The sequence below is a fragment of the Podarcis filfolensis genome (assembly GCF_964270895.1).
Source record: "Podarcis filfolensis genome assembly, chromosome: 13".
Lineage (NCBI taxonomy): Eukaryota > Metazoa > Chordata > Lepidosauria > Squamata > Lacertidae > Podarcis > Podarcis filfolensis.
Window position 1 is genome coordinate 33,737,137 of NC_139615.1, and position 27,883 is coordinate 33,765,019.

The 27,883-nt window shown below is 48.5% G+C and overlaps 1 protein-coding gene across 1 annotated transcript; it reads left to right on the plus strand.

Moving 5' to 3' along the window:
* Positions 1-27,190, plus strand: NXPH3 (neurexophilin 3). The gene is made up of 2 exons (XM_083583552.1): positions 1-348; positions 24,506-27,190. Exons 1-2 carry the CDS (start codon positions 292-294, stop codon positions 25,247-25,249), a joined length of 801 nt encoding a protein of 266 aa, XP_083439678.1. The 5' UTR covers positions 1-291; the 3' UTR covers positions 25,250-27,190.
* Positions 27,191-27,883: the final 693 nt, after the last annotated feature.

A 27,883-nucleotide genomic window follows, 5' to 3' on the forward strand; every position in this document is an offset into this window, starting at 1 on the left:
TTTGCCAGAGTCTCCGGCAAAGCAGGGAAGCAGACAGGAGGCAGCCCCATGGAGCTCTCCAACTGCAGAGGTTGAGACAGTGGGGCTGTTCCTGCTTCCTTTTTTTCCTGTTTTGCCCATCCATGCCTGGCTGGAAGGAGGCGGCCAGATGGAACCTGGAAAGGGGAGATCCTAGGAAGCCAGAGGCCAGATTATAAACAGCAGCAGCAGCAGCAGCAGCAAGGAAGCACAACAGATTTAGCCAGATATCGATAAGAGGAGGGGAAAGGCGGAGGAGAGGCTGAAAAGAAAATGCAGCTGACACGGTGCTGTTTCATATTCCTCATCCAAGGGAGCATCTATCTGCTGGTGAGTGAGCAACGGACAAGGGAAAGGTGAGGTTGCGGGGTGGGGGGAGAGAGAATAAGGATAGTGGCATGCCCTTGGCGGTGCCTGAGAGCAAAGGGGCGGCTTGTGCAAAGCGCTGCTTGAAATTAGTATGTTCCAGCAGTTTTGCGGTCTGCTGCTTCCGCGTAGCACTTCTTAGCATGCACCGGGCTTTGCCTGGGCTTAACAATTGTCCTCGCATCAACTTTGCCAGGCAGGGTCGGGGCACAGGAGATTTGGGATGGGGGGATCCAAAGGACATCTAGTCCAACCCCATAAGGCAGGGCTACCCATCCATCTGCCTATCAATTAAGGTTGCCATTTTCCTTTTCTTTAAGGTCCTGATCTAGGGTTGTAAACAGGTGCCTGGTTAAGAAAAGCGTCACCTGCCAAATCTCTTCCTTAATTGCTTGTCTGTTTGAATCTCTCATTGCTTGTTGGTTTAAATTGGTTAACCACCCCGGAGGAGAGTTCTCCGGGCAACGTGCGATAAAAGTTCAAAATGAGTTATTAAAAAAAAATATGACAAGGAATGCAGTAAAAAATACACTGCAATAAAACACAAAACAGCGCAGATTTTTAAAGATGAGAAATAAATCCTAACTCCTCCATTTGAGCGTACCTAGTCATTCAGAATGCTTGAACAGTCTTATAAAGCTATCTGATCACTTTTTATCTCATTCTGGGATCGGATTCTGCTCAATAGCAGCTTTATGGCTTTATGTCAGGATGTAGTTAAATGCACTACAGGGAGGAGAGACGGGGAGAGAGAGAGAGAGAGGGGGGGGGGGGACAATTTGGCTATCCTTGGAACAAACATACACCTTGAAGAGGCAAACAGGTTGCACCACCCAAATAAATAAGCAATTCTAGCTGGCTCAAGTAGGCGAGCCAGGCTGCAAGTAAGGAAACCACACAAGACAGGGGGAGAAGGCTGTATCATATATTCATTCGCAGGCAACTTGGTCCTGGGGAGAGAAGGGCTTGCCGTGGCAAGCTATCAGATCCTAAGTAAGTTTCCCCGAAGGAAACTGGAAGGCCACCAAACAAACTAGCTCTACTTATGGCAATCCCTTATGGGGCGAGGAAGGCAGAACTCAGGGGAGTGAAGATTCCTCCCAAATCCAATGGGGACACCAAGGGAGGCAGCTGAAGAGAAAATAATAAGAGATGGTTGAGGTCACCCAAGTGAGCTTTCTTGACGATGGAAGGATCTGAACACAGGTCCAGAGTCTGTGCCGAACCTAATCGACTCTGGGCTGGTAGCAAATGATCACACACACACACCCCGCAAGATGGGCAGGTTCCCCACTGACCCCTGTTTAAAACGGTTGCCAAAACTTACAAAAACTAATTAGCAAAACAGGCCTTGGAAACGGCACGGGTTTTTTAAAATGCTGCAGCAGGCTTAAGAAGCTTTGTTTCCCTATCAAGCAGAGAAGAGGCTTTTTTTCCCCGGTCACGCTATCCCAATGCATGTCTGCAAGGTTCTGGTTGTTGTTGTTGTTTAATCCTTTGCCCGGGGCTCTGGAGCTGTGTATTCAAGAGGCACTGCTCACCCTTTGGTTGGCAGGAAGGGTCTAAGAGAAGACCTCTGCTTGGATGCCCAAAAGGTGACTTCTTAGATCATTGTTATCATCCCCTGGGAGAAAAACAAACACAGATTCTGAGATTTTGCAAGAAGCGTTTATATTTAAGAACCTGGCAGGGTGGGTTGGCATAGAATGGTGAATAACAATTGATTTCTAACGGGGAGCGGCAAAGGTGCCGACACAGACACACCCTCCATTTAATCTCTGAGCCCATTGAAAAACAGAAGTTATCTCACTGGAATTGTGGGTGGCCACAGGTAGCAAAGCTCATCTCCTGGAGAAGATACCAGGAACTCTTCCCACTGCCATTTGAGGTACTCAAAGCTCCTACCAGCTCCCCCACTAGACATTTAGTTGTTCTCTGCACAGAGGGGAGAGGAGGAAAACCCCACACATTTCATGTCCACAGGGAAACAAGCCCAGAGTTTGCTTTGGCAGCAGAATCCCTGCCTTAATCCCTGCCGAATTGGCGCAGACACATCTTCCTCCAAACACTGTGGGCATTGGGACTGGCAGCTGGGCTGAACTGGGTGGCTTTGTCGCTGTGGCTGCTTCTCGCCTGGCTTCTTCCCCATCCAGCCACCCCACCCCTCATAATGTATTTTCCTTCCTCTCTTAAAAAAAATAATGGTTACTCCCTATGCCAGTCAATGGGGCACTTAAAAATCCATCTGCATGTCAAGAAATCAAATTAGGATGGTTCTGCGGTCCTCTCCTCCCTACTTAAAAAGGCGGTTGTGTTTGTTTGCGTTAATTACAGAACTCAGAGTCGGCAGGCACCAGGGGTGGGTTGCCTATTATGGTGAAGCAGAGGTTGGAAAGCTTTGGCCCTCCAGCTGAGCTACAACTCCCATCAGCCCCGGCAAGCACAGCCAATGGCCAAGGATGTTGGGAGTTGTAGTTCAGCAACAGCCAAAGGGCCTATAGGCTTCCCCATCCCTACAATAAACATATAACGCTGCCTTGTCTTCTGGTGCATTTGGTTCAGTATCATCTGTTCTCACTAGCTCAGGGAGTGATGTGTGTCCTTTTCCCTGGGGAGGAATTGTGGTGATCCAAAATTCTTAGGCTACAATTCCCATCGCTCTCGATCATTGGCCGTGGTGCTTGGGGCTGATGGGAGTTGTAGTCCAGCCATATCGGGGAGGGCCACTGGTTCCTCCCACTCCCTGTCCTGTACACCTTACCTGCCTCATATTGAACCTTAATCCAATTAGCAAAGTACCGTCTCTACCAACTAACATTCGCTCTCCAGAATTTCAGGTGGGAGACATTCCCAGCCCACAACCCTCCAGCATGCCTCAGATGAAAATAGGGACATATACGGTACGATTAATAAACTGTATTAGTTGATAAAGAGAGATTAACTCTACAGTGGTACTTCGGGTTACAAACACTTCGGGTTACAGACTCCGCTAACCCCGAAGTCGTACCTTGGGTTAAGAACTTTACCTCAGGATGAGACCAGAAATCGCACGGTGGCAGCGGGAGGCCCCATTAGCTAAAGTGGTACCTCAGGTTAAGAATGGTTTCAGGTTAAGAACGAACCTCCAGAACGAATTAAGTACATAACCAGAGGTACCACTGTATTTGATCAATTGGGAAATGGTTAAATAAAAGTCCAAGCAGGAATTGAACATGTGCAGTTAACGGAAAGCGCAAATGGATGGGAAAGTATTAGAAGTTAAGGAAATGTACTTTATTGTGAGCAGCGAAGGAGGGAGGGGAAAGAAGCATCTTGAAAGGGGGGGTGTTTTAAAATATGTGTTAAATTTGAATTGATTTGATGTTAATCTGTTAAAAAATTGGGAAATTAATAAAAACTAAAAGGCAAAATAATAGAAAATAGGGACAAGTTATACATCGGTGTGCTCACTCCCTTGCATCTTCCTGCTCTGAGGCTGGGGCAGGGATGCAGTTGCAGCAGCTGAATGAAGGAAGTCGGAGTCAAGTGATCAGCAATCCCTTGGTGCCCCTCACTCACAGCCATGGTGGTGGCCTTGCAGACAGGCCCTGCCCACTTTGCTCTCCTCCCCACCACTTTCTTGATGGGAGACCGACCGACTGAGTAGTAGTAGTAGTAATAATAATAATAATAATAATTTATTATTTATACCCCGCCACTCTGGGCGGCTTCCAACAAAATATTAAAATACAGTAATGCATCAAACATTAAAAGCTTCGCTAAACAGGGCTGCCTTCAGATGTCTTCTAAAAGTCTGGTAGTTGTTGTTCTCTTTGACATCTGGTGGGAGGGCGTTCCACAGGGCAGGCGCCACTGTCGAGAAGGCCCGCTGCCTGTAGTAGTGGGGAAACAGCGGGAAACTTTCTTCGGGGCATTGGAGTGACCCGGATCTTGTTTTTTCATAAAAACAGGAAGTGGCGCCATATTGAGTGTGGCAGGATGGGGGTGGGGAGCAGGAGGCATAGATCTAAGAGACGTGTTAGAAGGATGCACGGATCTGAACTTCCAGTAACACGTTGAAACGTTGGACTGAAGGGAAGTCCCTTTGGGAATTTGGGGCTCCGCGTGGAAAAGTGAGAAGCAGGGTTTTCGTGACGGTCCTGACATTTTCAGGGAAGTTGGAAACTGTACTTTCCCCCCTTACAGAGCTTCAAATTCCCAGGAACCTTCTCAAACTACAGTTCCCAGGTCCTTTAGGGAAGTAATGTGCTTTAAATGTGCGTCAAACATCCTTCGAATTTATGGTGCGTGTCTGCCCAATATTTAGTTGAAATCTGCTTACCTGAAAGGTGATCTAATTCCAGAAGGCTGTTAGTTGTTATCATTTAATCTGGCGCTTACGATTCTGTATTCTGGTTCATCTAAAGGAAACAAACAGAACACAAAGAAGCATGAAGGGAGGGAGGTCTTGATCATTCTATAGTATTTTGTATAATTGTTAAGCAGTATTGATTCTTTGGGGGGGGGACTATTTCATGAAAATAAACCGACACCCCATGTGGTTGGCAGCTATAGTTCCCATTTCCCAGCTGTGGAAACTGAGGGCATTGGATTTCCATCAGCCCCAGCCAACATGGCAAATAGTAAAGGATGATGTAGTCCCAACAACTTCTGGAGGGCCACACTGAGCAGAGCTTTTTTTAAGAAAAAGAAAAAGGTTGGGTTCCTTTCCCCCCCCCAATGAAGTTAATTTTTTTAATGCATTTTCCAAAATTTGATACATACGTTTGCATTCTGGTCAGTGACAGAAATAAATCAATTAAATTAAATTAAGATATATACCTCTTACAGTTACCTTTAAACATTTCATATCTCAAGGCTTCCCAGTCCATCAGCTTCCCAGTCCAGCTAATTCTTTAAACTAAGCAGCAGCAATTAAATTGCAGCAGCAATTAAAAGTGCCAGAGTGAGAAGCATTTCATCTCCTCACTTGGGCATGAAACTGTTAAAATACCCCTCTTCCTATACACAATTACCTGGGAGTAATTTCCATTGAATTCAATGGGTCTACCTCCTGGGTTAGACATGCATAGCCCTGTGCCGTACCCGCAAATAAATGAATTAGAAAACAAAGCTCAGATGGAGAGAATGAGTAATACAGCATTCCCACCGTTTAGTCATCCTGACGACAGTGCGGCAGGCTTCTGCACACATCACCTTGCAAATATCCTGGGCCAACTTTTACCCAACCCCCACACTGTCCTTCCCCAACCTGGGTGGAGGGGGGGGGGACTAAACTTTATGGAAGTGCATACCAAAGGCCCCACAATCCAATACCAATGTTGGGGCAAGCAGGCATTGGGTGGATTGTGACCTATTGAGAAGCTGCTTTCTGCTGTCAGAAGTTTTGCTGCGTCTGTTTATTATGGGTGATTGCGATGGTTGTATTGCAATGTCGTTTTGTTTCTATGTGATGCTATTAGGGTTGCTTGTCGAAGTCCCCAGGGCCACCCCAATAACTCACACGTCACACAGAATTTTTGTTTAAGGTTTTTGGCATTATTTTGGCCACAACTTTATTAAAATACAAAAATGTGAGTCGTTGCTTAGGCATTGGTTGTGACTATCTGCCCCCACCATGGGGGACAGACTGACATTCCGCATGATGCGAAAGTCAGAAAAGGGGAATACACTTGGGGGTAGCGACGGAGCAGGGAAGCTGCCCTCAGCCCTCCCTAAATGTAGCCAGGAGCTCTTGCAGTGGCCCGAGCCCCCTTGACAGAGTGGACAAGCAATAGTTAGCCCCTGATTCCTTTAACGGAATCCCTTGCAGCAGCAGCATTAGAGGGGCAGGCACAGCCAATCCATGCCCCTCAACCAACCAAACCATAAACCAATGCCTAACCACAACCTTACAAGTTGTGACGATTTGCTACGCAGTAGGCAAAAACCAAATGGCCCCAGCCAATCAGCCAGATGGACAAAATTCCTACCGGGCCCCTGCCCCAAGAGGAGACGACCCCATGACAGGCATAGCAAGGTCAAAGCGAACAACCCTAATTCTAGGGAGGGGGGATGGGCAATCCGATGCACGGACGAAAAGAGGAAGCCCTAGCCTCGTGCAAGGAGTTTTAGCATTTCTGGCTGTCAATCAACAAATGGCAACATTAACTTCTTCCCAACAACAAGGGAAGCCCCAATCGCAACAGTGGCCAACAATCAATTAGCCCACCCCCAACTTTGGAGTGTCCTGGCGGCCCCCACAACAACATGTGCTCTCCATGAGGAAAACACGCTTTGCCATCTTTCTTCTGGCAAAATGCAGGACAAGGTGGGTTGGTTTGGAGGTGATTTGTTTTACCCTTTCTGGTGCTGAAGTGACTTCAAAGCAATCCATTACAATCTTTAGACAGGTAAAGGACCCCTGGATGGTTATGCACAAGCAAAGGCAACTATGGGGTTGTGGTGCTCACTTTCCTTTCAGGCTGAGGGAGCCAGCGTTTGTCCACAGACAGCTTTCTGGGTCATGTAGCCTAAGGTTACCAGATGTCTCAGTTTCCGGGGAACAGTCCCCAGATTTACAAATCAGTCCCCATCCAAAATCCATTGAAGTTGAAAAGTGTCCCTGGATTCATTGAAAAAAATCTGGTAACCTTAATGTAACCAGTATGACGAAACCGCTTCTGGCGCAACAGGACACTGTGACGGAAACCAGAGTGCACGGAAATACTGTTTACCTTTACCTTTATTACAATCGACTGCGGCCTAACAGGATGGCCCCTCTGGAAGTTGTCAAACACACACACGGACGCACACTTAAATTCGTAAATCTGCCTGTGCTCGGCTACCCAGAGCTCAAATACATGACCTTTCTCACACCCTTTCAGACACACGCATTGGGAGAGCATCCCCCAACTTGGCAGGGAGAGAAAGAGAAAAGACCTGAAATACAGGACTAAACTGTATCAATACACAGAAATACGGGACAATCCTGTATGACAGAACAGGTGGCAACCATGCCCTCAACTGTTGTTTGTGAGTCACTTAGAGAGCCTTTTGCCGTGAGCAATTAATACGTGAAATAAATGTGCATAGCTTGGACGGAGAAAACCAGCATGGGGGACTGGTCAGAGTGTCGGACTAGGGCCTGGGAGAGCAGTTTCCAACTCTGCTGTGAAGCTCACTGGGTGACCTTGAGCCGCTCCTTATCTCTCAGCTGGGTAAGACACCTCACAGGGTTAAAATGTGAGGGTTAAAATGGGCTGGTGGGCTTCCCAAAGCTGTCTGGGGGAACCACCATCAGAGCCAACTCCTAGAGCTGAGGTCCCTTCGCGATTGATTCTACAGGGTGGGGCTTATACTTGCCCCGCCTCCAATCTGTTATTCAAGATGGTGCCACTGGTGGACACTGTGAGAACAGGATGCTGGAGTAGATGGGCCACTGGCCTGATCCATCTGGGCTCTTCTTTATGTTCTGATTGATTGATTGATTGATTTTCCCTGCATGCCGCTTGAAATATACTCAGAGTCGCAAAGTGATTTCATGCTCTTTATTCAGCTCATAGTGGTGAGGAGGAATGAATGAAAGTCCCCTCAAAGTATCTGCTTTATATACATTATTTACACAATGGGCTGCACATGATTGGCTAATTCCAGAATTCTACTGTAAGCCAATCAGGTTGTGGATTCACTTCTATCTGGAGCATGATTGGGTGGATCCTGCCAACCAATCATACTGCTGCATTGTTCTAGGACCAATCAGACTGCTGCATTCTGAATCCTATTGTTCTAGGACCAATCAGACTGCTGCCTTTTGGATCCTATTGTTCTAGGACCAATCAGACTGCTGCAGTTTGGATCCTATTCAACTCAGTACATAACACCCCTCCCCTCTAAGTTCCAGTCCTGCCCGGGAGGTCGCATTCATAGTCCTCGAGGTACGCCGGCGGCCGACGTGTGCGTTGCGGCCTGGGGTGTTCCCTGGTCCGGGGTTCAGGTTCTGGCTCGTGTTCCAAGGATGCTGGCTGTGATAGGGCTGTTTGGTCTGGCGCAACCGGCTCGCTCAGTCGTGGTTCTGGTTCCGGTGTCCTTTCGGCCTCACGGGTCCCCTCTGTATTTACTGATTCTGCCTCTCCTGCTTGCCCCTGCTGCTCTATGGGCCTCCCTGCCCCACTGTTCCCTGACCTGTCCTCCTCCTCCTGGTTTTCTCCCGGGAATCGTCGCCGTATCTGGTCGCAGTGGCGGCGCCAGCATTGCCCCCCATCTGTTAGCACCTCGTACGACACGGGGCCAGTGACCCTGGTGACTGTGGCGGGTACCCATGCAGGGCCTGCCCCAAAATTCTTTGCGTACACTGGGTCCTGGGCCTCGAAGGTCCGGGGGTTCCTGCCTTCCCCCACCACTACCTCATCCTGAGCTCTATCGGGGTGAAGGCGGTCCAATCTGATTGCAAGGCGCCGACCCATTAGTAGTTCAGCGGGGCTCCGGCCAGTCGTTGAGCTGGGGGTGCTGTGCTGTGCTAGAAGGAATGTGGCAAGGCGGTACTCCCAATCCCCTTGCGTCATGCGGCGAAGGGTGTCCTTGGTGGTCCGCACCATGCGTTCTGCTTGGCCATTGGTGGCAGGGTGGAATGGCGCCGAACGGATGTGGCGGATGGCGTTCTGTGCTGTGAAGGTTTGGAATTCTCCTGACGTAAATGCAGTCCCGTTGTCTGAGACGAGAGTGTCAGGGAGCCCGTGGGTTGCAAACAGCCTGCGTAGTACTCGGATGGCTGCGGACGTAGAAGTGTACGGTACCAGTGCGACTTCCAGCCATTTGGTGTAGGAGTCCACCACGATGAAGAATGTTTTCCCCTGAAAGGGGCCAGCGAAGTCCACATGCAGGCGTGACCATGGTGCTCGGGCGGACTCCCAGGACTGGACTGGGGCCCTTGGGGGATCTGGGCGGGATTCTTGGCAGGCCTGGCAGTGTTTGACCCAGGCCTCTATCTCTCCGTCGATCCCCGGCCACCACACATAACTCCTGGCAAGGGCCTTCATTCTTACTACCCCTGGATGTGTCTCGTGTAGGGCTGTGAGGACCCTTTTGCGGAGGGGCTGGGGAACAACGACCCTGCTTCCCCATAACAGGCACCCCTTGTGGGCCGACAGTTCATGTTTGCGGGTTGTGTAGCCGGCGAATTCTGGCCCGGGGCTGCTGCTGGGCCATCCCCTCCACACCCAGTCCAGGACCCGGGAGATGACCCTATCTTTCTTGGAATGGTGTGCAACTTCTTGTGCCTGAATGGGGCGGTCAGGAAGCAGCTCCAGGCTCATAACTTCTTGTGCAGGTGCTGGGTCAGGGCCTGTTTCCGGTAGTGGTAGCCTGCTGAGGGCATCTGCATGGCCCATCGCCTTCCCAGGGCGGTGAATCAGTGCATACTGGTAGCTGGCAAGGAAAATTGACCACCTGAGGACGCGAGGAGACAGCACTTGGGGGGTCTGCTTTTCGGGGGCAAACAAGCCAAGCAACGGCTTGTGGTCAGTCACCACGGTGAAGGGCCGCCCGTACAAGAAATCATGGAATTTTTTTACTCCCTTCACGATTGCCAGACCCTCCTTGTCGATTTGTGAGTAGTTCCGCTCGGTTGCGTTGAGTGTCTGGGAAAAGTATGCCACCGGTACCTCTCTTCCATCCGGGAGTTGGTGTCCCAGGACAGCGCCAATGCCATAGGGCGAGGCGTCGCATGCTAGCACCACTGGCAGCTTCTCGTCGAAGTGTGCCAAGACCGAGTTTGAGACCAGCAAGTCCTTGACTGCCTGGAATGCGGCCTCCTGGCGCTGGCCCCACACCCAAGGGGCCCGCTTGTCCAGGAGTCTGTGTAGGGGCTCCGCTACCGCCGCCTTGTGGGGAAGGAAGGAATGGTAAAAGTTCAATAGTCCCAAGAAGGCCTGAAGTTCAGTCTTGTTCTTGGGCGCTGGGGCATCACAAATGGCCCGTACCTTGTCCCCAGTTGGGTGGACCCCTTCTGCGTCCACCATAAATCCCAGAAAGTCCACCTGAGGCACTCCTAGTAGACATTTTTCCCGCTTCACCTTGAGACCCGCCGTCTGGAAACGGTGCAGAACGGTGCGGAGGCGGTCCTCAAACTCCTCTGGTGTGGGCCCGGCAATCAACACATCATCGAAGAAGGGGGTGACACCAGGAATCCCTTTAAGGAGAGAGTCCATTAGATTCTGGAATATGCCTGGTGCCACGCTGACACCAAATTGCAGCCGCTTTACCCTGAACGCTCCTCTGTGCGTCACAATCGTCTGTGCCTCTGCTGTGGCCTCATCTACTGGCAGCTGTTGATATGCTTGGGCCAAGTCCAGCTTGCCAAAAATTTTCGACCCAGCCAGGGTGGCAAGGACATGGCTGACCACTGGCACTGGGTATGCATGGGCCGTGAGGGCCTTGTTTATGGTACATTTGTAGTCTGCGCAGATGCGGACCGAACCATTAGGCTTGACGGGTGTGACGATTGGGGTTTCCCAGGGGGCATTAGGCACCGGCTCCAGCACTCCTTGCTCCACGAGTCGGTCCAATTCCTCGTCTATACGGGGTTTCAGAGCGAACGGGACCCGGCGGGCCTTGAGCCTGACTGGTCGTACTGCGGGGTCAAGCTGTAGAGCAATGGGGGGGCCCGTATACTGTCCCAATTTCCCATCGAAAACCCCCGGAAATTCCTTGCATATGGCGTCCACGTCCACTTGTAAGCTTGTGTGGTTCACCCCGGTGACGGCTAGCCCCAGTGGTCCAAACCATGCCAATCCCAGTAAGCTAATGTAGGGGCCCTTGACCACAAGCAAGTCCAGTTGCCGCGTCCGCCCTCGGTATTGCACCCTGAAGGTCCCCACCCCCATTGTGGGGACCTTACGTTTCTGGAAGTCCCGGAGGGTGAATGGGGCCGGCCTGAGTTTGGGACCCCCAGTAGGACACAGTTTCCTTAAGGTCCTTGCCGAGATTATGGATAGAGTTGAACCCGTGTCAAGCTCCATGCGGCATGGGGCCCCCTCTATCTGTACCTCTACATAAATTTTCTCTACGTTGGGGTGGGGCAACTGGTATACCTGGAAGTCCGTGAGCTCCGTCGAGTTGCCTTGGTGCGTTGGGCCCCGGGACCTGGGGCTCTTGGATTGGTCATCTGATGCCTGGCGTCGGGCGGGCCGAGCTCGACACACCCGGGCGATGTGTCCCAATTTTCTGCACTGCCTGCACTCTGCATTGCGGAAACAGCAGGTCCTCCTCTCGTGACTTTCCCCGCAGCTTGCGCAGTTCCCTCCTTCTCGTCGAGGCAGCTGTGGTATGTGGGCTGCTTGAGTGCGCTGCTGTACTCGGTGCACCTCCTCCTTGTCAGATCCTGAGTCGTCGGTGAGGTCTTCATGGTGGACCCTCTGTTGGGACGGCTGGCTCGGCCGTGCCTCTTGCGTCGACCTCTCGGCAGCTTCCGTTGCCAGGGCCTCCTCCAGAGCGACCTGGAACGTTAGGTCCTTCTTAGCGTAGAGGCGTCGTTGCAGCTTCTCATCCTTCAGGCCACCGACGAGGCGGTCACGAAGCATGTTCTCCAGCTCTGAGAAGTTGCAGAACCGGGCAGCTTGGCGGAGAGAGGTCACAAACCCAGTTATGGTTTCCCCAGGGGCTTGCCTCTTTGCGTAGAAGGCATTTCGACGAGCCACCACTGAGGGCTGTGGCGAAAAGTGCCCCTTCAGCTGTTCCATTATTGTTTTGTATGGAACAGTAGCAACGTCTTCAGGCGCAAGGAGAGCCCGGGCGATTTCAAACGTCTCCTCTCCACAGACGCTGAAGAATATTGCCCTCTTCTTGGCGTCTTCTTCCTCGGTGACCCCTTTGGCTTCTAGGAGGAAGGTGAAACGGGAGGCGTACGCTTCCCAGTCTCCAGATGCTGGGTTGAACGGCGAGAAGCTGCTGTCGGTTGCCATTCTGAGTTCCTTGTGTCCCGGAGCTGAAGCCTGGATACACGGTGCGAGGCAGCGGTGCGGCAGGTGGCGGTGCTGCGGTGCTGTGTGTGGCAGTCAGCTCAGCGGGATCCCACCTTCGTCGCCAGTGAAATATACTCAGAGTCGCAAAGTGATTTCATGCTCTTTATTCAGCTCATAGTGGTGAGGAGGAATGAATGAAAGTCCCCTCAAAGTATCTGCTTTATATACATTATTTACACAATGGGCTGCACATGATTGGCTAATTCCAGAATTCTACTGTAAGCCAATCAGGTTGTGGATTCACTTCTATCTGGAGCATGATTGGGTGGATCCTGCCAACCAATCATACTGCTGCATTGTTCTAGGACCAATCAGACTGCTGCATTCTGAATCCTATTGTTCTAGGACCAATCAGACTGCTGCCTTTTGGATCCTATTGTTCTAGGACCAATCAGACTGCTGCAGTTTGGATCCTATTCAACTCAGTACATAACACCGCTTTTCCGCAACGAGCTGCGCCCAAGCGTTCAAAACATCTAGAGAGCAGAGGAAATACAAATATACAAAAAAAATACAAAACAGGTCAGCCGATTCAAAGTAACAAAAACCAACAATTCAGCAAATGCAGAATAAAGTCAATATTAGGGGAAAAAATAAAACCAATATAATAAAGTTTGCAGACAATAAAGTTTCTGATCCTGGTCTTCCTGCACTCCAAGGAGCCTGGCGTAAATGCAATTCGAGGAGGGGATGTTAGATGACATATTACAGCAGGGGTCAGCAAACTTTTTCAGCAGGGGGCCGGTCCACTGTCCCTCAGACCTTGTGGAGGGCCGGACTATATTTTTTGAGGGGAAATGAATAAATTCCTATGCCCCACAAATAACCCAGAGGTGCATTTTAAATAAAAGGACACATTCTACTCATGTAAAAACATGCTGATTCCCGGACCATCAGCGGGCCGGATTTAGAAGGCGATTGGGCCAGATCCGGGCCTTAGTTTGCCTACCCATGTATTACAGTTTCCCAGAGGTGGCTGACACAGCACCAAAAGACTAATGTCAGGGAGAGCAATGGTGGCAGGTCTCTTTCCCAGCCTCCTGGAAGTGCCAACTGTTGGTACAGGTCTTATTAGGAGGAAAACTATGCATGGCAACTTGAGATCCTTGCAGCAAAGGTGAGGTATAAATTTAATAACGAATGGATGGATGGAGAGAAAGCACAGTTCAGTAGCAGAGCACCTTCTTTATCTGAAGAAGGTCTCAGGTTCAATCTGCCGAGTCTCCAGTTAAAATGAAAAGGTCATGGGAAATGAACCTCTTCCTGGGTCCCTACAGAGCTGCAGCCAACCCCAGTCAGGACGGACAGTATAGGGCTGGATGGACTAGTGTAACCTAGTACAGTGGTACCTCAGGTTACATATGCTTCAGGTTAAGAACAGTTTCAGGTTAAGAACGGACCTCCAGAACGAATTAAGTTCTTAACCTGAGGTACCACTGTATGGCATTAAGATAAAATATATACCAGTTGGGAGATGTTAGGGGGCAGCTGGCCATGGGGCACATTTCGCATAACTTTACAATATATCGGTTCTGGAACAAAACCTCTCAGATGAGACTATTTGAATATTTGCAATGTTTTACGTTTTCTTTTCCCTATATATATATATTTACTCTGTTAAAAGAAAACCAGGCAGGTGGTCCCACCAGGCAGAAAATCGAAGACATTTTCACCAGAGGGGGTGGTGACATAGAAGAGGAATCTGAATCGGTGCAATGAGCCTTTTTAAAGTGTTGGCGTTAGTGTGTGTGTGTGTGTGTGTGTGTGTGTGTGTGTGTGTCCTATTTGAGTTCCATTCCAGGCAGGCAAATGTCTTCAGATGTATACGGTACAGTAAATGTCAAATGGGAAGGGTATGCCATCTCTGTTTTAAACATCAATGTTAAAAAGACTTTGAAAAGCCAACTGGGAAGTGTCAGAACCCTCTTGATGAGTATTGATCCTTTTCTTTCATCCTCTTTCTAAACTGGTCATCTTTTACTGGTTTAGATGATGATGGTGATGAAATTTGGTCCCTTACCAAGGGCACTGGCTTGTCCTTGAGACTTACCAGTAAATAGCAATAAATTCCTAACTGCGCAGCCCTTATCGTGCAAACATCTGCACACAGTAGCAACATGTGGAGACACTGCAGCCACCAGTCGGGAGAAATTGCATACTGTGTACAACTCGTACACAGGAAGACTCTGTTCCGACTACAGTATAGGACTGAGGCACAGAAGTTACATGTTGAGGCTGCAGCGAAGGTATGTTCATGCTCTTTCCTCTGTGTGTTGCTTCTATGCACATTTGCAATGGGACAAACCTGCCTGGTGGCTTCTCAAAAACAACCGAAAATCCCACAACTGGTAAATGTCAACATTTACCATAAGAAATACACTCAGCGTTACTACATGTGAGAGCCAGTGTGGTGTAGTGGTTAGAGTGTCAGAGTAAGAGCTGTGAGAGCAGGGTTCAAATCCCCACTCAGCCATGAAGCTCACTGGGTAATCTTGGGCCAGTCACTGCCTCTTTGGCCCAATCTAACGAAGATCATGGCCACTGGTCCCATCACCTCCTGGCAAATAGAAGGGGGGGGGAAATGGAGGCAGTGAGAGATTTTACTTTCTTGGGCTCCATGATCACTGCAGATGGTGACAGCAGCCACGAAATTAAAAGACGCCTGCTTCTTGAGAGAAAAGCAATGACAAACCTAGACAGCATCTTAAAAAGTAGAGACATCAACTTGCCAACAAAGGTCCGTATAGTTAAAGCTATGGTTTTCCCAGTAGTGATGTATGCAAGTGAGAGCTGGACCATAAAGAAGGCTGATCGCCGAAGAATTGATGCTTTTGAATTATGGTGCTGGAGGAGACTCTTGAGAGTCCCATGGACTGCAAGAAGATCAAACCTATCCATTCTGAAGGAAATCAGCCCTGAGTGCTCACTGGAAGGACAGATCATGAAGCTGAGGCTCCAATACTTTGGCCACCTCATGAGAAGAGAAGACTCCCTGGAAAAGCCCCTGATGTTGGGAAAGATGGAGGGCACAAGGAGATGGCTGGACAGTGTTCTCGAAGCTACCAGCATGAGTTTGACCAAACTGCGGGAGGCCGTGGAAGACAGGAATGCCTGGCGTGCTCTGGTCCATGGGGTCACAAAGAGTCGGACACGACTAAACGACTAAACAAACAAAAAATATACAGAGCTTGATTTATTAATTTAGGCTTCTTGCACATAACACATTTATAGCCCATCTTCCCCAGGAGTATCCTGGGAACTGCAATTTGTGGAAGGTGCTGGGAATTGTAGTTCTGTGGGGGGTAAACGACAGTTCATGTGAATCTTTTTCTTTTAAGGGGGTGCTTTGAATGTGATTTACGTGTGTGGTTTATTTGCAGCCCTGGAGAAAGGGAGGTTTGGGGCTCCAGGCAGTCTACCAACCTTGCTTTCTTGTGCAGAACCTCCATACAATAATACTTAGCATTGTATAGCAATTTCTGGTACAGTCCTACCTTGATTTTCGAACAGCTTAACTCTCGAACGTTTTAGCTCCCGAATACCACAAACCTGGAGGTGACCGTTCCGGTTTGCGAACTATTTTTGGAAGCCAAACATCCGGCCGGGCTTCCGCGGCTTCCAATTGATTGCAGGAGCTTCCTGCAGCCAATCGGAAGCCGCGCTTTGGTTTTCAAATGTTTTGGAAGTCCAACAGACTTGCGGAACGGATTCTGTTTGACTTCCAAGGTACAACTGTATTCAAATTGTAATCTTACAGCATCCATGCTAGGAAGGTGGTTGGGGTGGAGAATCTGTAGCCCTCCAGATGGTATTTGGTCTTCCCTTCACCCAATAAATGTGGTCCGCAGTCAGGAATGGTGAGGTATGTCTCTGCTATAAGGTGAGACTCTATTATCCTTCCCTCTCCGCCCAGTTGCAGATGGTAGGACTGAGACTGGGAGGGAAAGAGGGGAGATTGCGGAAGACAACCCTGGTGAGTTCGTAGAAAAGGCAAGAGTCAAACCAGGAACTTCCAGATTCCCAGCTCAATCTCCTAGCCCCTACACCAGCTCTTGGCGGGTGGGAGGGTATGTCCTTGAAACTAAACCTGGTGGGGGGATAGACACTAAGACTAAGAGGTTCTTCCTGCCAAACCTGCTGCAAGGGCAAAACACCAGAGACTGCAATGCCTTTTCCAGCTCAACAGATAAGGCAAATAAAGTGCAGTGACTAAGTTAAATACTCTCCACACTCAGGTGCAGTTTGTAAAATCCCAGAAGGAGCTAAATGCGCTCTTATTTCTCAGTGCATATGGAACTGAACTTCCAGGTTTCTAAAGATCCCATGGTTTCATTCTGTTTAGTTCAGTATGGGAATGGATCAAACCATTTTGGTTTCTTTCAGTTTCTCATTGTTCTTAAATGCAGTTCATATTTCTGCCACAATTCGTTTGGTAAAATCCTAATGATAATTTATAAGCATACTGCTGCATCCCCCCACCCCCCGCCGATATTTTTTACAAGCAATTTAATATAATACATTTTTGGAAATTGTTTTTGTGAATTTATGCACTTCTATGTACACTTTCCTTTAACTGTATGCATTATGTACACATTGCTTGGCTGGAGAACTGCATTGCAAAAGTCGGAGAAGTGTGAATTTGTGAAAGGATTGCTGTTTTGGTTCACGTACTGGTTTGAGCATGTGAATTAGGCAGTTTCTCATTAAAACACAAACAAAACTGAACGTTTACCTTAGCCCTAGTATTGATCCTGAACCGACTGCTTCTAGTAATAAAATAATTAAAAAGATCATATGGAAACAGAATCATAGACAGAACCATTTTCCACCAGGATTATACAGTGGTACCTCGGTTTAAGAACTTTATTCATTCCGGAGGACCCTGAAACTGTTCTTAACCAGAAATACCACTTTAGCTAATGGAGCCTCCTGCCACCGTGCAATTTCTGTTCTCATCCTGAAGCAAAGTTCTTAACCTGAGGTACTATTTCTGGGTTAGCGGAGTCTGTAACCTGAAGCGTCTATAAACTGAAGTGTCTGTAACCTGTGGGTACCAATGTACAGCAATGGAGGTAGAGGACCTTGAAGATACCTGGGGCTTGTACATCATTTTAGGGTGTGCATGTTTTGGCTGATAAGTGATATTGAACATGTCCAAAGTACACTAATCTCTTTACAAGTTTTAGGGATGAGAGGCTGACCCTGAACACACCCTGAGGCTGCTCATATTGAGCCCTGTTCAGAAGAGGATTCACAATCACATGCATGGTGGAACGCTCTGTCACAAGAGACTAGGGCCTTGTGGGACTTGACATCTTTCCGCAGGGCCTGCAAGACAGAGCTGTTCCGCCTGGCCTTTGGTCTGTACTTGGTCTGACCCTTATGTTTCCCTCCCCTTATGGTCTTGATTTATCAGCTATTTTAAAATGAGGCTGCATTTTAAATTGCATTTTAACCTGTATTTTAAATTGGTGGTTTTTTTCCTCCCTCTCTTTTCCCCCTATTGTTTTTACTGTGATTTTATTTTATTGGTGTTAGCTGCCCTGAGCCAACTCTGGCCAGGAAGGGCAGGGTATAATTAAATTATTATTATTATTATTATTATTATTATTATTATTATTATTATTATCATTATCATTACACCCTTTCTTGGGACATACTAAAATGAACAGGAAAGAACAGCCATTGAAACAGAGTGGTTCCTTTAGGGTAGCCTTATTGAATTTCAAAAATAGTCATTGGAATATGTTAAACACAGTGTGGTTGGGTGCTTATATGGGCTGAGGGTTAGACAGGTTTTTTTTTTAATCCTGTGGATTTATTTGTGGGTTGGATACTCAACCCACCTTGATACAGTTGGATGGCCATTCAAAATACGCCATACTTTTTTTGGGGGGGGGGGCTATTTGTGGACACTTCCTAACAACTAAACCATTAAGGCAGAGCAAGACAGCTGTTTCTGGCAGATAATTTTAGTCATCAGAAAAGGCAGCAAATTGATAGTTGTTTAATTTATTATGGCGATATTTTTACTCCTGAGGAGAGGCGCTTGTGGGCTTTTCCACCTCAGGCATTGAAGTAATTCATCTGGCCTTGGGTGCATATATACATAGAAATATTTTCTCCCTCCCTCCCTCTCTTTCTCTCTCTCTCTCTCTCTCTCTCTGTGTGTGTGTAGGGACTTACCCTATTTGTCTGATTGCAAATTGTTTTAACTGATGTTTTTAGTATTATACTTCAATACCTTATGGTGAAGGGCAAGTAAGAAATCCAGTAAATTATTATTATTATTCTATTGACATAAGAAGGCAAATCCAGCTGCTTGGGCAGCAAAATGTCTTGGGGAGGCTGTGGCCCCACATCCATTGGGTTCTATTCAGTGTAGGCCCATTGAGATGAATTGACCTAAGCTAGTCTTCATGAAGTTCAGTGGGTTGTATCCAATGTTAGTTCTAGTCAAAGTAGAGCCATTTTGCTGATGAGCTTTAGGGCCACAGATTTCAACAGCTCTGCTTTGGGTTGAATGTTGTTGGATATAACGCATTACGCAATCAAGGAACCACTCTGGCTTTAATGAGTTCCCATGGCCATTCCCAAAGTAAATTTGAAAGGATTTCAACGGCACCATTATCTAGGGTGTGTGTGTCCTCTTGCCCTCCAGTTTGCTCTTCAGAAAACACACTCCTGAACTCCAAGGATGATGGTGATTGCCATTCCACTCCCATCATTCAGCCCGGACACTGAGGTACAGCGCCAAGGACCCTCTGGCTGTTCCCTCATTGTGAGAAGTGAGGTTACAGGGAACCAGACAGAGGGCCTTCTCGGTAGTGGTGCCCGCCCTGTGGGACGCCCTCCCGTCAGATGTCAAGGAAATAAGTGTATTTTTTGTCTTTGTTGGAAGCCGCCCAGAGTGGGCGGGGTACAAATAAATTATTATTATTATTTTATTATATTATAAGCAGCTATCCTATTTTTTAAAGACATCTGAAGGCAGCCCTGTTTAGGGAAGTTTTTAATATTTAATGCTGTATTGTTTTTAACACTCGATTGGGAGCCGCCCAGAGTGGCTGGGGAAACTCAGCCAGATGGGCGGGGTATAAATAAATTATTATTATTATTATTATTATTATTATTATTATTATTATTATTATTATTCCATGAGCAACATTCACGTCATACATTTAAAGCGGTACCATGCCGCTTTAAACAGTCATGGCTAACCCCAAAGATATCTGAGTACTGGGAGTAAAATGACCTAAAACAGCAGAACCCGCTAAAACTCTGGGAGTTGAACCAGGAACCCCCAATTGCTGAGGCTGGACTCTCTAGCCTAATGAGACACCTACTTCAAGTGCAAAAAGGAATATGAATCAGCAAAGCAGAGCCACATTTAAAGCGCTACGCTAAGCACTTTAAAGAGTCGCGACTTCTCCCAAAGATTTATGAGATTTGTATGTTGTTAAGGGTGCTCAGAGCTGTTAGGAGACCCCCTGTTCCCCTCACAGAACTACAGTTCACAGAATTCCCTGTGGGAAAAATGTTGATTCCTAAGCCACTCTGCGAATTGTTATTTCTGTGAGGGGATGTGGGGGTGTCCTCCGAACAACTTTTGGCCCCCTTAACAAACCACAGCTCCCAGAATTCTTTGGGGCAAGCCATGACTGTGGCACTGTTTTAAATGTATGGCATGACTGTGGCCACCAGCAGTGGTTTATGACACGCGGCGCGACCCATTATTTCTGTCGCTTCTCAGCTTTCAAACCATTCACTGGAGCCGTCAAGCTATTAGAGGTCTTTCAATCAATTAACTGCCTGGCCTTTTACTGATTAATTGAATAAATGTTAGCGCGCCTGTGGCAAAAGCTCAGTGGTGCGCCTGTCTGAGGAAAGAGGCCGTTTCTCTTAACTGTGACAATTCAATAAACAAAAGTCGCGATCCGCCGTCAGAGGGAATGCTTCCTTTCCCTTTACAACGTGGAGGGTGGGCTGTGCCCGACTGCAGTGATACGTCAAAGCCAAAGGAGCAGCTTTAAAAGATAAAAGCAGAGAGACATATCCATAGAGAGGAGGATGTAAGCTTTATTTATTTTATTTTATTTTTTTAAAGGGAGGTTGCTGCTTATTGTTTCACTAAGCATCTTCCAAGTTGTCTTGCTGAGCTTCAGAAAAGTGTCACCCAGAGTGGCTGGGGCAACCCAGTCAGATGGGTGGGGGACCATTGACCATTATTATTATTATTATTATTATTATTATTATTATTATTACTGCTTGAAAAGAGGCCACAGTTGTTTCACCCTGAAAAACACCAGGGTTCAAGCCCCCCACTCAGCCATGAAGTTCACCAGGTTACTTTGGGCCGGTCACCGCCTCTCAGCCGCAATTAATCTCCACAACAAGCCTGTGAGGTGGGTTAGGCTAAAACTGTGGTTAATTGGATGTGGTGTCGGGTGGGGGAGGGGGAAGGGAAGAGCATACAAGCTTTTAGCAAGGCCAGGCTCATTCCCAACACAATAAACCATAGTTTATCCTAATGTCTCTTTCCAAATGCATTTTATACAACTTTTAGCACAGTCTTCCATCTCCCATCCAAAGTGAAGTCTAGGTAGGTTCGACTCACTTGCTAACTGTTCTTCCATGTCCTTTAGCTCTCCCTTTTGTACGTTTCTTGAGGCAGGGACCTGTCTGCCTATATACAGTGGTACCTCAGGCTGGGACATGGGTGGCGCTGTGGGTTAAACCACAGAGCCTAGGACTTGCCGATCAGAAGGTCAGCGGTTCTAATCCCCGCCACAGGGTGAGCTCCCATTGCTCGGTCCCTGCTCCTGCCAACCTAGCAGTTCGAAAGCACGTCAAAGTGCAAGTAGATAAATAGGTACTTCTCCGGGGGGAAGGTAAACGGCGTTTCCGTGTGCTGCTCTGGTTCGCCACATGACCTCAAAGCTGTACGCCGGCTCCCTCAGCCAGTAAAGCAAAATGAACGCCGCAACCCCAGAGTCGGTCACGACTGGACATAATGGTCAGGGGTCCCTTTACCTTTACCTTGGGTTACATACACTTCAGGTTACATACGCTTCAGGTTATAGACTCTGCTAACCCAGAAATAGTACCTTGGGTTAAGAACTTTGCTTCAGGTTAAGAACAGAAATCGCACAGCAGCAGCGCAGCGGCAGCAGGAGGCCCAATTAGCTAAAGTGCTACCTCAGGTTAAGAACAGTTTCAGGTTAAGAATGGACCTCTAGAACGAATTAAGTACATAACCAGAGGTACCAATATATATATATATATATATATATATATATATATATATATATATATTCAGTATTCCTGAACTTAGGAGTTTAAACTTGCCGATTCATTAATATACATCAATCGCTCACAAGGTACAGCCCAAACTTTCACTGTCAGTTGCTCAACATCTTTCTACATGTGTAAAAAGGCCATTCAAGAAAGTTTCCATATACAGCTGGAAAGCAAAAGCCCACTGCACCTCAATGAGGCAAATCCTCTAGATCAAGCATCCCCAACCTGCAGCCCTCCAGATGTTTTGGCCTACAACTCCCATGATCCCTAGCTAACAGGACCAGTGGTCAGGGATGATGGGAATTGAAGTCCAAAACATCTGGAGGGCTGAAGGTTGGGGTGCCTGATCTAGATAACCCATTATCTGCATTCACCAAGGAAGTGCCCATGAGAACCAGCTTAGCCCAGAGGGTTGCCATAGTGCCCACTTGGCCATCTGCTTCCCTCCACATCAGATAACCAAGGAAAATGCCATGCACAGTGGTCTCCTTGGGCTGCTCAAAGGTCTCTGTTGCACACGTCCACTTCCATTCGGACTGGACCGCAGCAGACCTTTCGACTGGCTGGAGGGCAGAGAGAGAAGGCTGGTTGTGGCTGCGTGTTTGTGGATTGGAAGAGGGAAGGTTCTGGAGCACAGAGGGGCAGGAATGGGGTGGGTGGTGCAAGGTGGATGTGAAAGCAACATGGCAGAGAGGGAAAGGGTGAAGCTAGAGTCATGGGAGGAGAGCAGAAAACAGGGTGGATGGGGATTTGGGGGAGCAAAAGGACGTTGGTTGGGGCAATGGGAGGAAGGAGGAGCAGAAAAGAGTGTGTGTTGGATATTTTGGGTGCATGCTTGTGATTGGACAGATGTGGGGGTGCATGTGAAAGCATGAACATGTGCAAGAGAGCGCACAAGTATTCTGAGGGTCATTCCAGCCAATGGAGAGAGAGAAACCAGGGGAGTGAATTTACTTAGAGCTGATTTGGAGAAATTAATTTTTGCCTTCTGAGTGTTCTGGTGACAGAAAATTGTCACTTCAAATGAGACGGCAGGCCTCTTTGTACTCAGGCAAGCTACTAGTGTTTTGCAACTGTGGGAATGTTGTGGATAGGAGGAGAGGATATATTGATTAAATATTATCCTTCCTCTCTCACGCTAGTGAGCTTGTAGCAGAGCACATTCCCTTGTACATTGCATGAAACTAGTGGATGGATTCGTGAGAATCATTTGAGTTAAGCAATCCAGCCTGGCTTGTCATGGTAAATCCCCTTTAGTTCCCTCTTAAAAAAATTAATGACACAACAGTCTTCTTTTAAAAGTAATGACTGTTACTTACATCCAGTTCACAGTATGGTCCTGAAGGCAGTGCTTTAGCTTGTAGTAACAGTTATAGAGAAAAGTGTAGGCTCATCCTCTGTGAGGGATGAGCCCGTGTGCTGCTGGCTGAGAGCCAGCAGACAGCAAAAGGCGTCAAGAAAGTCAAGAGAGTCAAGAGGAAGATGGCTGCGTGACTAGCCCCTAGTCTGCCAGCGTCACACCCATCTCCCTGGTCACACACAGGGGGAGGATGCTCCAGATCAGGTGTGACAGGAAGTCCTCCTGGCTAGAGCAACATCCCCCTGCGTGTCCACTCTAGACAAACAGGAAATGTTGTATTTGACTGCTTATTCAGTGATGTTACATACCACAGCAACTAGCCAGGCCGCTGCAGCAGATTGCGGTGATGCCCACAACAGATTTTCAAATAGCCAAAGGTGCCCACAAGCCCATACAGCAGCGGTTCTCAACCTGTGGGTCGCGACCCCTTTGGGGGTTGAATGACCCTTTCACAGGGGTCGCCTAAGACCAGGGGTCAGCAAGCTTTTTGGGGGGTGGGTTCCTCCAACAATGACAGCCTCTGCTGCTTGCAAGGGCAGGCACAGGAGCCACGCTTAGCAGAGCGGCGGCAGCATGAGCAGCGGCGACAAACAGCTTGCTCCGATGAGGGACTGCTGGAAATGTGCTCGGCCAGCTCAGCCCAGCCCCCTTCCTCCTCTCGGCCACGCTCAGCCGCCGCTCGCCAATTGGCCAGGGCCTCAAACCTTAGCAGGCGATTGGCCGGCGATTTGCTACACTGGGAGGAGGAGGAGGTTCCACTGTGGTGAGGGAGGGGGCAGAAATGTCAGCGGGGGGGAACGGTGCCCACGCCACGAAATATATATATATATACATATACTACATATTGTTTTTGTGATTAATCACTATGCTTTAATTATATTCAATTTGTAACAATGAAAATACATCCCGCATATCAGATATTTAAATTACGATTCATAGCAGTAGCAAAATTACAGTTATGAAGTACTGTATTTTTCACTCCATAAGATGCATCTGACCATAAGACGCACCTAGATTTTAGAGGGGGAATGCAAGGGAAAAAATATTCTTTAAAGGGAGCGCGGCTCTTGGAGGCTTTTCCGGGAGTTGGGGGAAGGGACTGAGGGGCTATCCCAGAAGCTAGAACAGCAAAAGGAAGCACTGCGCAGCGATCCCTCTCGCTGTTCTGGCTTCTGGCTTAGCCGCACAGCCTGCATTCACTCCATAAGACGCACACACATTTCCCCTTACTTTTTAGGAGGGAAAAAGTGCATCTTATAGAGCGAAAAATACGGTAGCAACGAAAATAATTTTATGATTGGGGGTCACCACGACATAAGGAACTGTATTAAAGGGTTGCGGCATTAGGAAGGTTGAGAACCACTGCCATGAAGGAAGGCAGGGGAGGGGGTAAGTCAAACAACAACAACCATAAGAAAAGGCAGTGCTTTAGGACATCATGATCTCATCTTGTTCCACGCAGGTGATTTGTGGCCAAGACGAGGCAACAGAGGAAGAGGAGGAGGAAAGTGGGAAGTCACCCAAAGAGCAACCAAGATCCCGGGTACAAAAGAAAAAAGGCCAGCTCTCCTTGAAACCTTCTGCAGCCCAATCTCACTTCCAGAACACCAGTCTCCTGGAGTTGGCCTCCAACAACGCCCAAGAGTTTTGGGACGTCTTAGAGAGCTTGTCCAAGCACAGCCAGGGTGTGCAGCCCCGCGGCCGGAGGGACTCCGTCGGCAACCCCGGCCGGCTCAAGAAAATATTTGGCTGGGGTGATTTCTACTCCAACATTAAGACGGTAAAGCTGAACCTCTTGATCACAGGGAAAGTGGTCGACCACGGGAACGGGACGGTCAACGTCTTCTTCCGGCACAACTCCACCGGGCAGGGGAACATCTCCGTCAGCCTGGTGCCCCCCAACAAAGCTGTGGAGTTTGACCTCGAACAGCAGATCTTCATCGAGGCCAAAGAATCCAAGATCTTCAACTGCCGGGTGGAGTACGAGAAAGTGGACAAAGCCAAGAAGACCACCCTGTGCACTTATGACCCTTCCAAAACCTGCTTCCTGAACCACACGCAGAGCCAGGTCTCCTGGGTTTGCTCCAAGCCCTTCAAGGTCATCTGTATCTATATCACCTTCTACAGCATAGACTACAGGCTCGTGCAGAAAGTGTGTCCCGACTACAACTACCACAACAATGTTCCTTATTACCCCTCTGGGTGACCACCTACCTTTCCCATCTCAGAAGCGTCCTGTATCCCAAGTACAACTTTGATTTGGGGTTGGGCAAGGAAGGAAGGGGGTGGGGCTGCAAGCAGGGAGGAGGACCTCTGCAGCACCAGACACAGTGGCAAAGCCTCCAGCATCTGCTGAAAGGCAGGGGGGTTTGGGGGGGAGTTTGAGAGTACCCAAGCAAGCATAGCATCCTGGAAACATCTTTCCCACCCGCTCACCTGTCCGCTAGCTTTCATGCATTCCGGGCTAGCCCAAAACATGCAAGTGCTCCAAGTGGGAAACCCAAGTTGCACTCCTGCCCCTGTCCCTACTGTTTAGCAAATGGGACATTTCCTCCCAGCAAGGGATTCTGCTGTGTGAGCCTCAAATGGGGCTTGTGCAGGAGGAAACTGCTCCCTGCTCTCAGAGCAAGGCATGGCCTCTCTGTTCCTCAGCCGGTGGGTGTCGTGGTCTTGTTGCTGAGCAACAACATGCAGAGCTTAGGGGAGTGGGAGACCAGCCAACCAGAAGAGTCTCTTAGAGGGAATTTGCCTGGAGGCAGAGTCAGCATCCAAAGTCAAGTCCAGTCCTAGGGTTGCGGGGACAGCAAACCATGTGGTCAGACGGTCCAGAGGTCAGGAAACCCGAAGATCAAGGGTCAAGATGAGCAACAAGGCAGGGCCAGGAACTACAATTGTTGTTTCCAGCACCTGACTGCTGCTGGAAGCTCTGCTGAAGAAGGCTGAAGCCAGCTGGTTCTCATCAGCGCCTTCTCCTGTATCTTGGAAGGCTGGTCAGCTGCAGATGGAGTCACTCTGCCTTCTCCCCCTTCAGGCTGCCGTTCAGCAGGTGAAGCTGGCTCCTGGCCCATGATACTGGGCAGTGGGAGGGTGCCCAGCTCCAGCAAAGGGGACACTTAGGAGCTCACTTTAAGCTCCTTCAAAGATACATCCACCCCACACCTGAAATCACATATGATGTCAGATGTGGGGTGGATGGGCGTGGTTTCAAGGGGAATGGACTTGCAGGCCAAATTGGGATTCCCGGTGAGCCACAACTGGCCCATGGTCAGAGGTTCATCACCCCTGGAATAAAGGATGGGTCAGATCATTTAGTTTCCTAGTCTGCTGACCATAATGGCTCCCAAAAGACATCACTTTGGGCTTCATGTCCTTCCACCCACTGGATTGGAAACAGGAAAAGTGGATTGAATTACTAGAACATTTCGGGTTCCAAAAGGGCCCTTTCTGAATCATACACCGCCCATTCAGTTCCCTGGTATATAGATGGGAGAGCTTGGCTTCCCCTTCTTTCCCCATTTAATTGTCCCTAAGCCCTCCTCCCCCATGACCTTGTTTTGGCCAAGTCCTAGCCACCTTGATGGGTAAAGTTTTCTAGCAGAGGCCTCTGAATATAATTTATCTGCTTCTATAGAATATCCATCAAGCAACCAAGGGCTTGGGGGCAAGGAGCAGCGCAGGAAACAAATGTGACCCAAATAAATTAGTACAGCTGACACTCCATTTAGAAGAAATCTCAGTTCGTTTAGTACGCGGAACTTAAAACAAATGGTCGGCATTTGCATAAAGCCAAGTGGGACGGAGGCATTGAGAGGTGGGGCAGGGATCACAGCGCTCTAACTCAGATCTATCACCCCCGGGGGCCCGGAAACCCCAAATCTAATTTCCGTGGTGATGAGAAGAAAGCAAAGAGGAAGCCAGCTCCTGATTCTGCATCCTCATGCTGTGCTGGCAAGTTGGCAATTTCCACTTAAAGGAAGGCATATGCTTCCTCCTTTCTTATGCCTACCAGAGAGCATGCCTTTTCAAGATTTTGCCACCCTCCTCCGTTGCTGCTGGGTGATGTTGCACAGACCACAGCAAACACCATCTAAGGTAAAAGGTAAAGGGCCCCTGAACGGTTAAGTCCAATCAAAGGTGACTATGGGGTTGCAGCGCTCATCTCGCTTTCAGACCGAGGGAGCCGGCGTTTGTCCACAGACAGCTTTCTGGTTCATGTGGCCAACAGGACTAAACCGCTTCTGGCACAGCATAATGCCCTGACGGAAACCAGAGTGCACAGAAACGCTGTTTACCTTCCCGCCGCAGTGGTACCTGTTTATCTACTTGCACTGGCGTGCTTTCGAACTGCTAGGTTGGCAGGAGCTGGGACAGAGCAATGGGAGCTCACCATGTCATGAGGATTAAAATAGGCTCAGTGGTTTAGACCACAGTGCCACCCACGTCAGGGGGAAAGAGGGACGCGGGTGGCACTGTGGTCTAAACCACTGAGCCTCTTGGGCTTGCCGATCAGAAGGTCGGCGGTTCGAATTTAGTCGAATTTAGGTCGGACTTAACCATCCGGGGTCCTTTACCTTTAAACACCATCTAGAAGCAGGGGAAACAAAATTTAAAAAATCCTTCCAGTAGCACCTTAGAGACCAACTAAGTTTGTTATTGGTATGAGCTTTCGTGTGCATGCACACTTAAGCTCATACCAATAACAAACTTAGTTGGTCTCTAAGGTGCTAGTGGAAGGATTTTTTTTTATTTTGTTTCGACTACGGCAGACCAACACGGCTACCTACCTGTAACTAAAAGCAGGGGGTCACCTTTGGCTCTCCAGATGTTGAGGGACTACAAT

What these genes read in the sequence shown, in the direction of transcription:
- NXPH3 (XM_083583552.1), top strand. Translation starts at nt 292, where the DNA reads ATGCAGCTGACACGGTGCTGTTTCATATTCCTCATCCAAGGGAGCATC. An exon ending in AAGGGAGCATCTATCTGCTG is followed by an intron (nt 349 to 24,505) that starts GTGAGTGAGCAA and finishes TGTTCCACGCAG; the next exon opens with GTGATTTGTGGCCAAGACGA.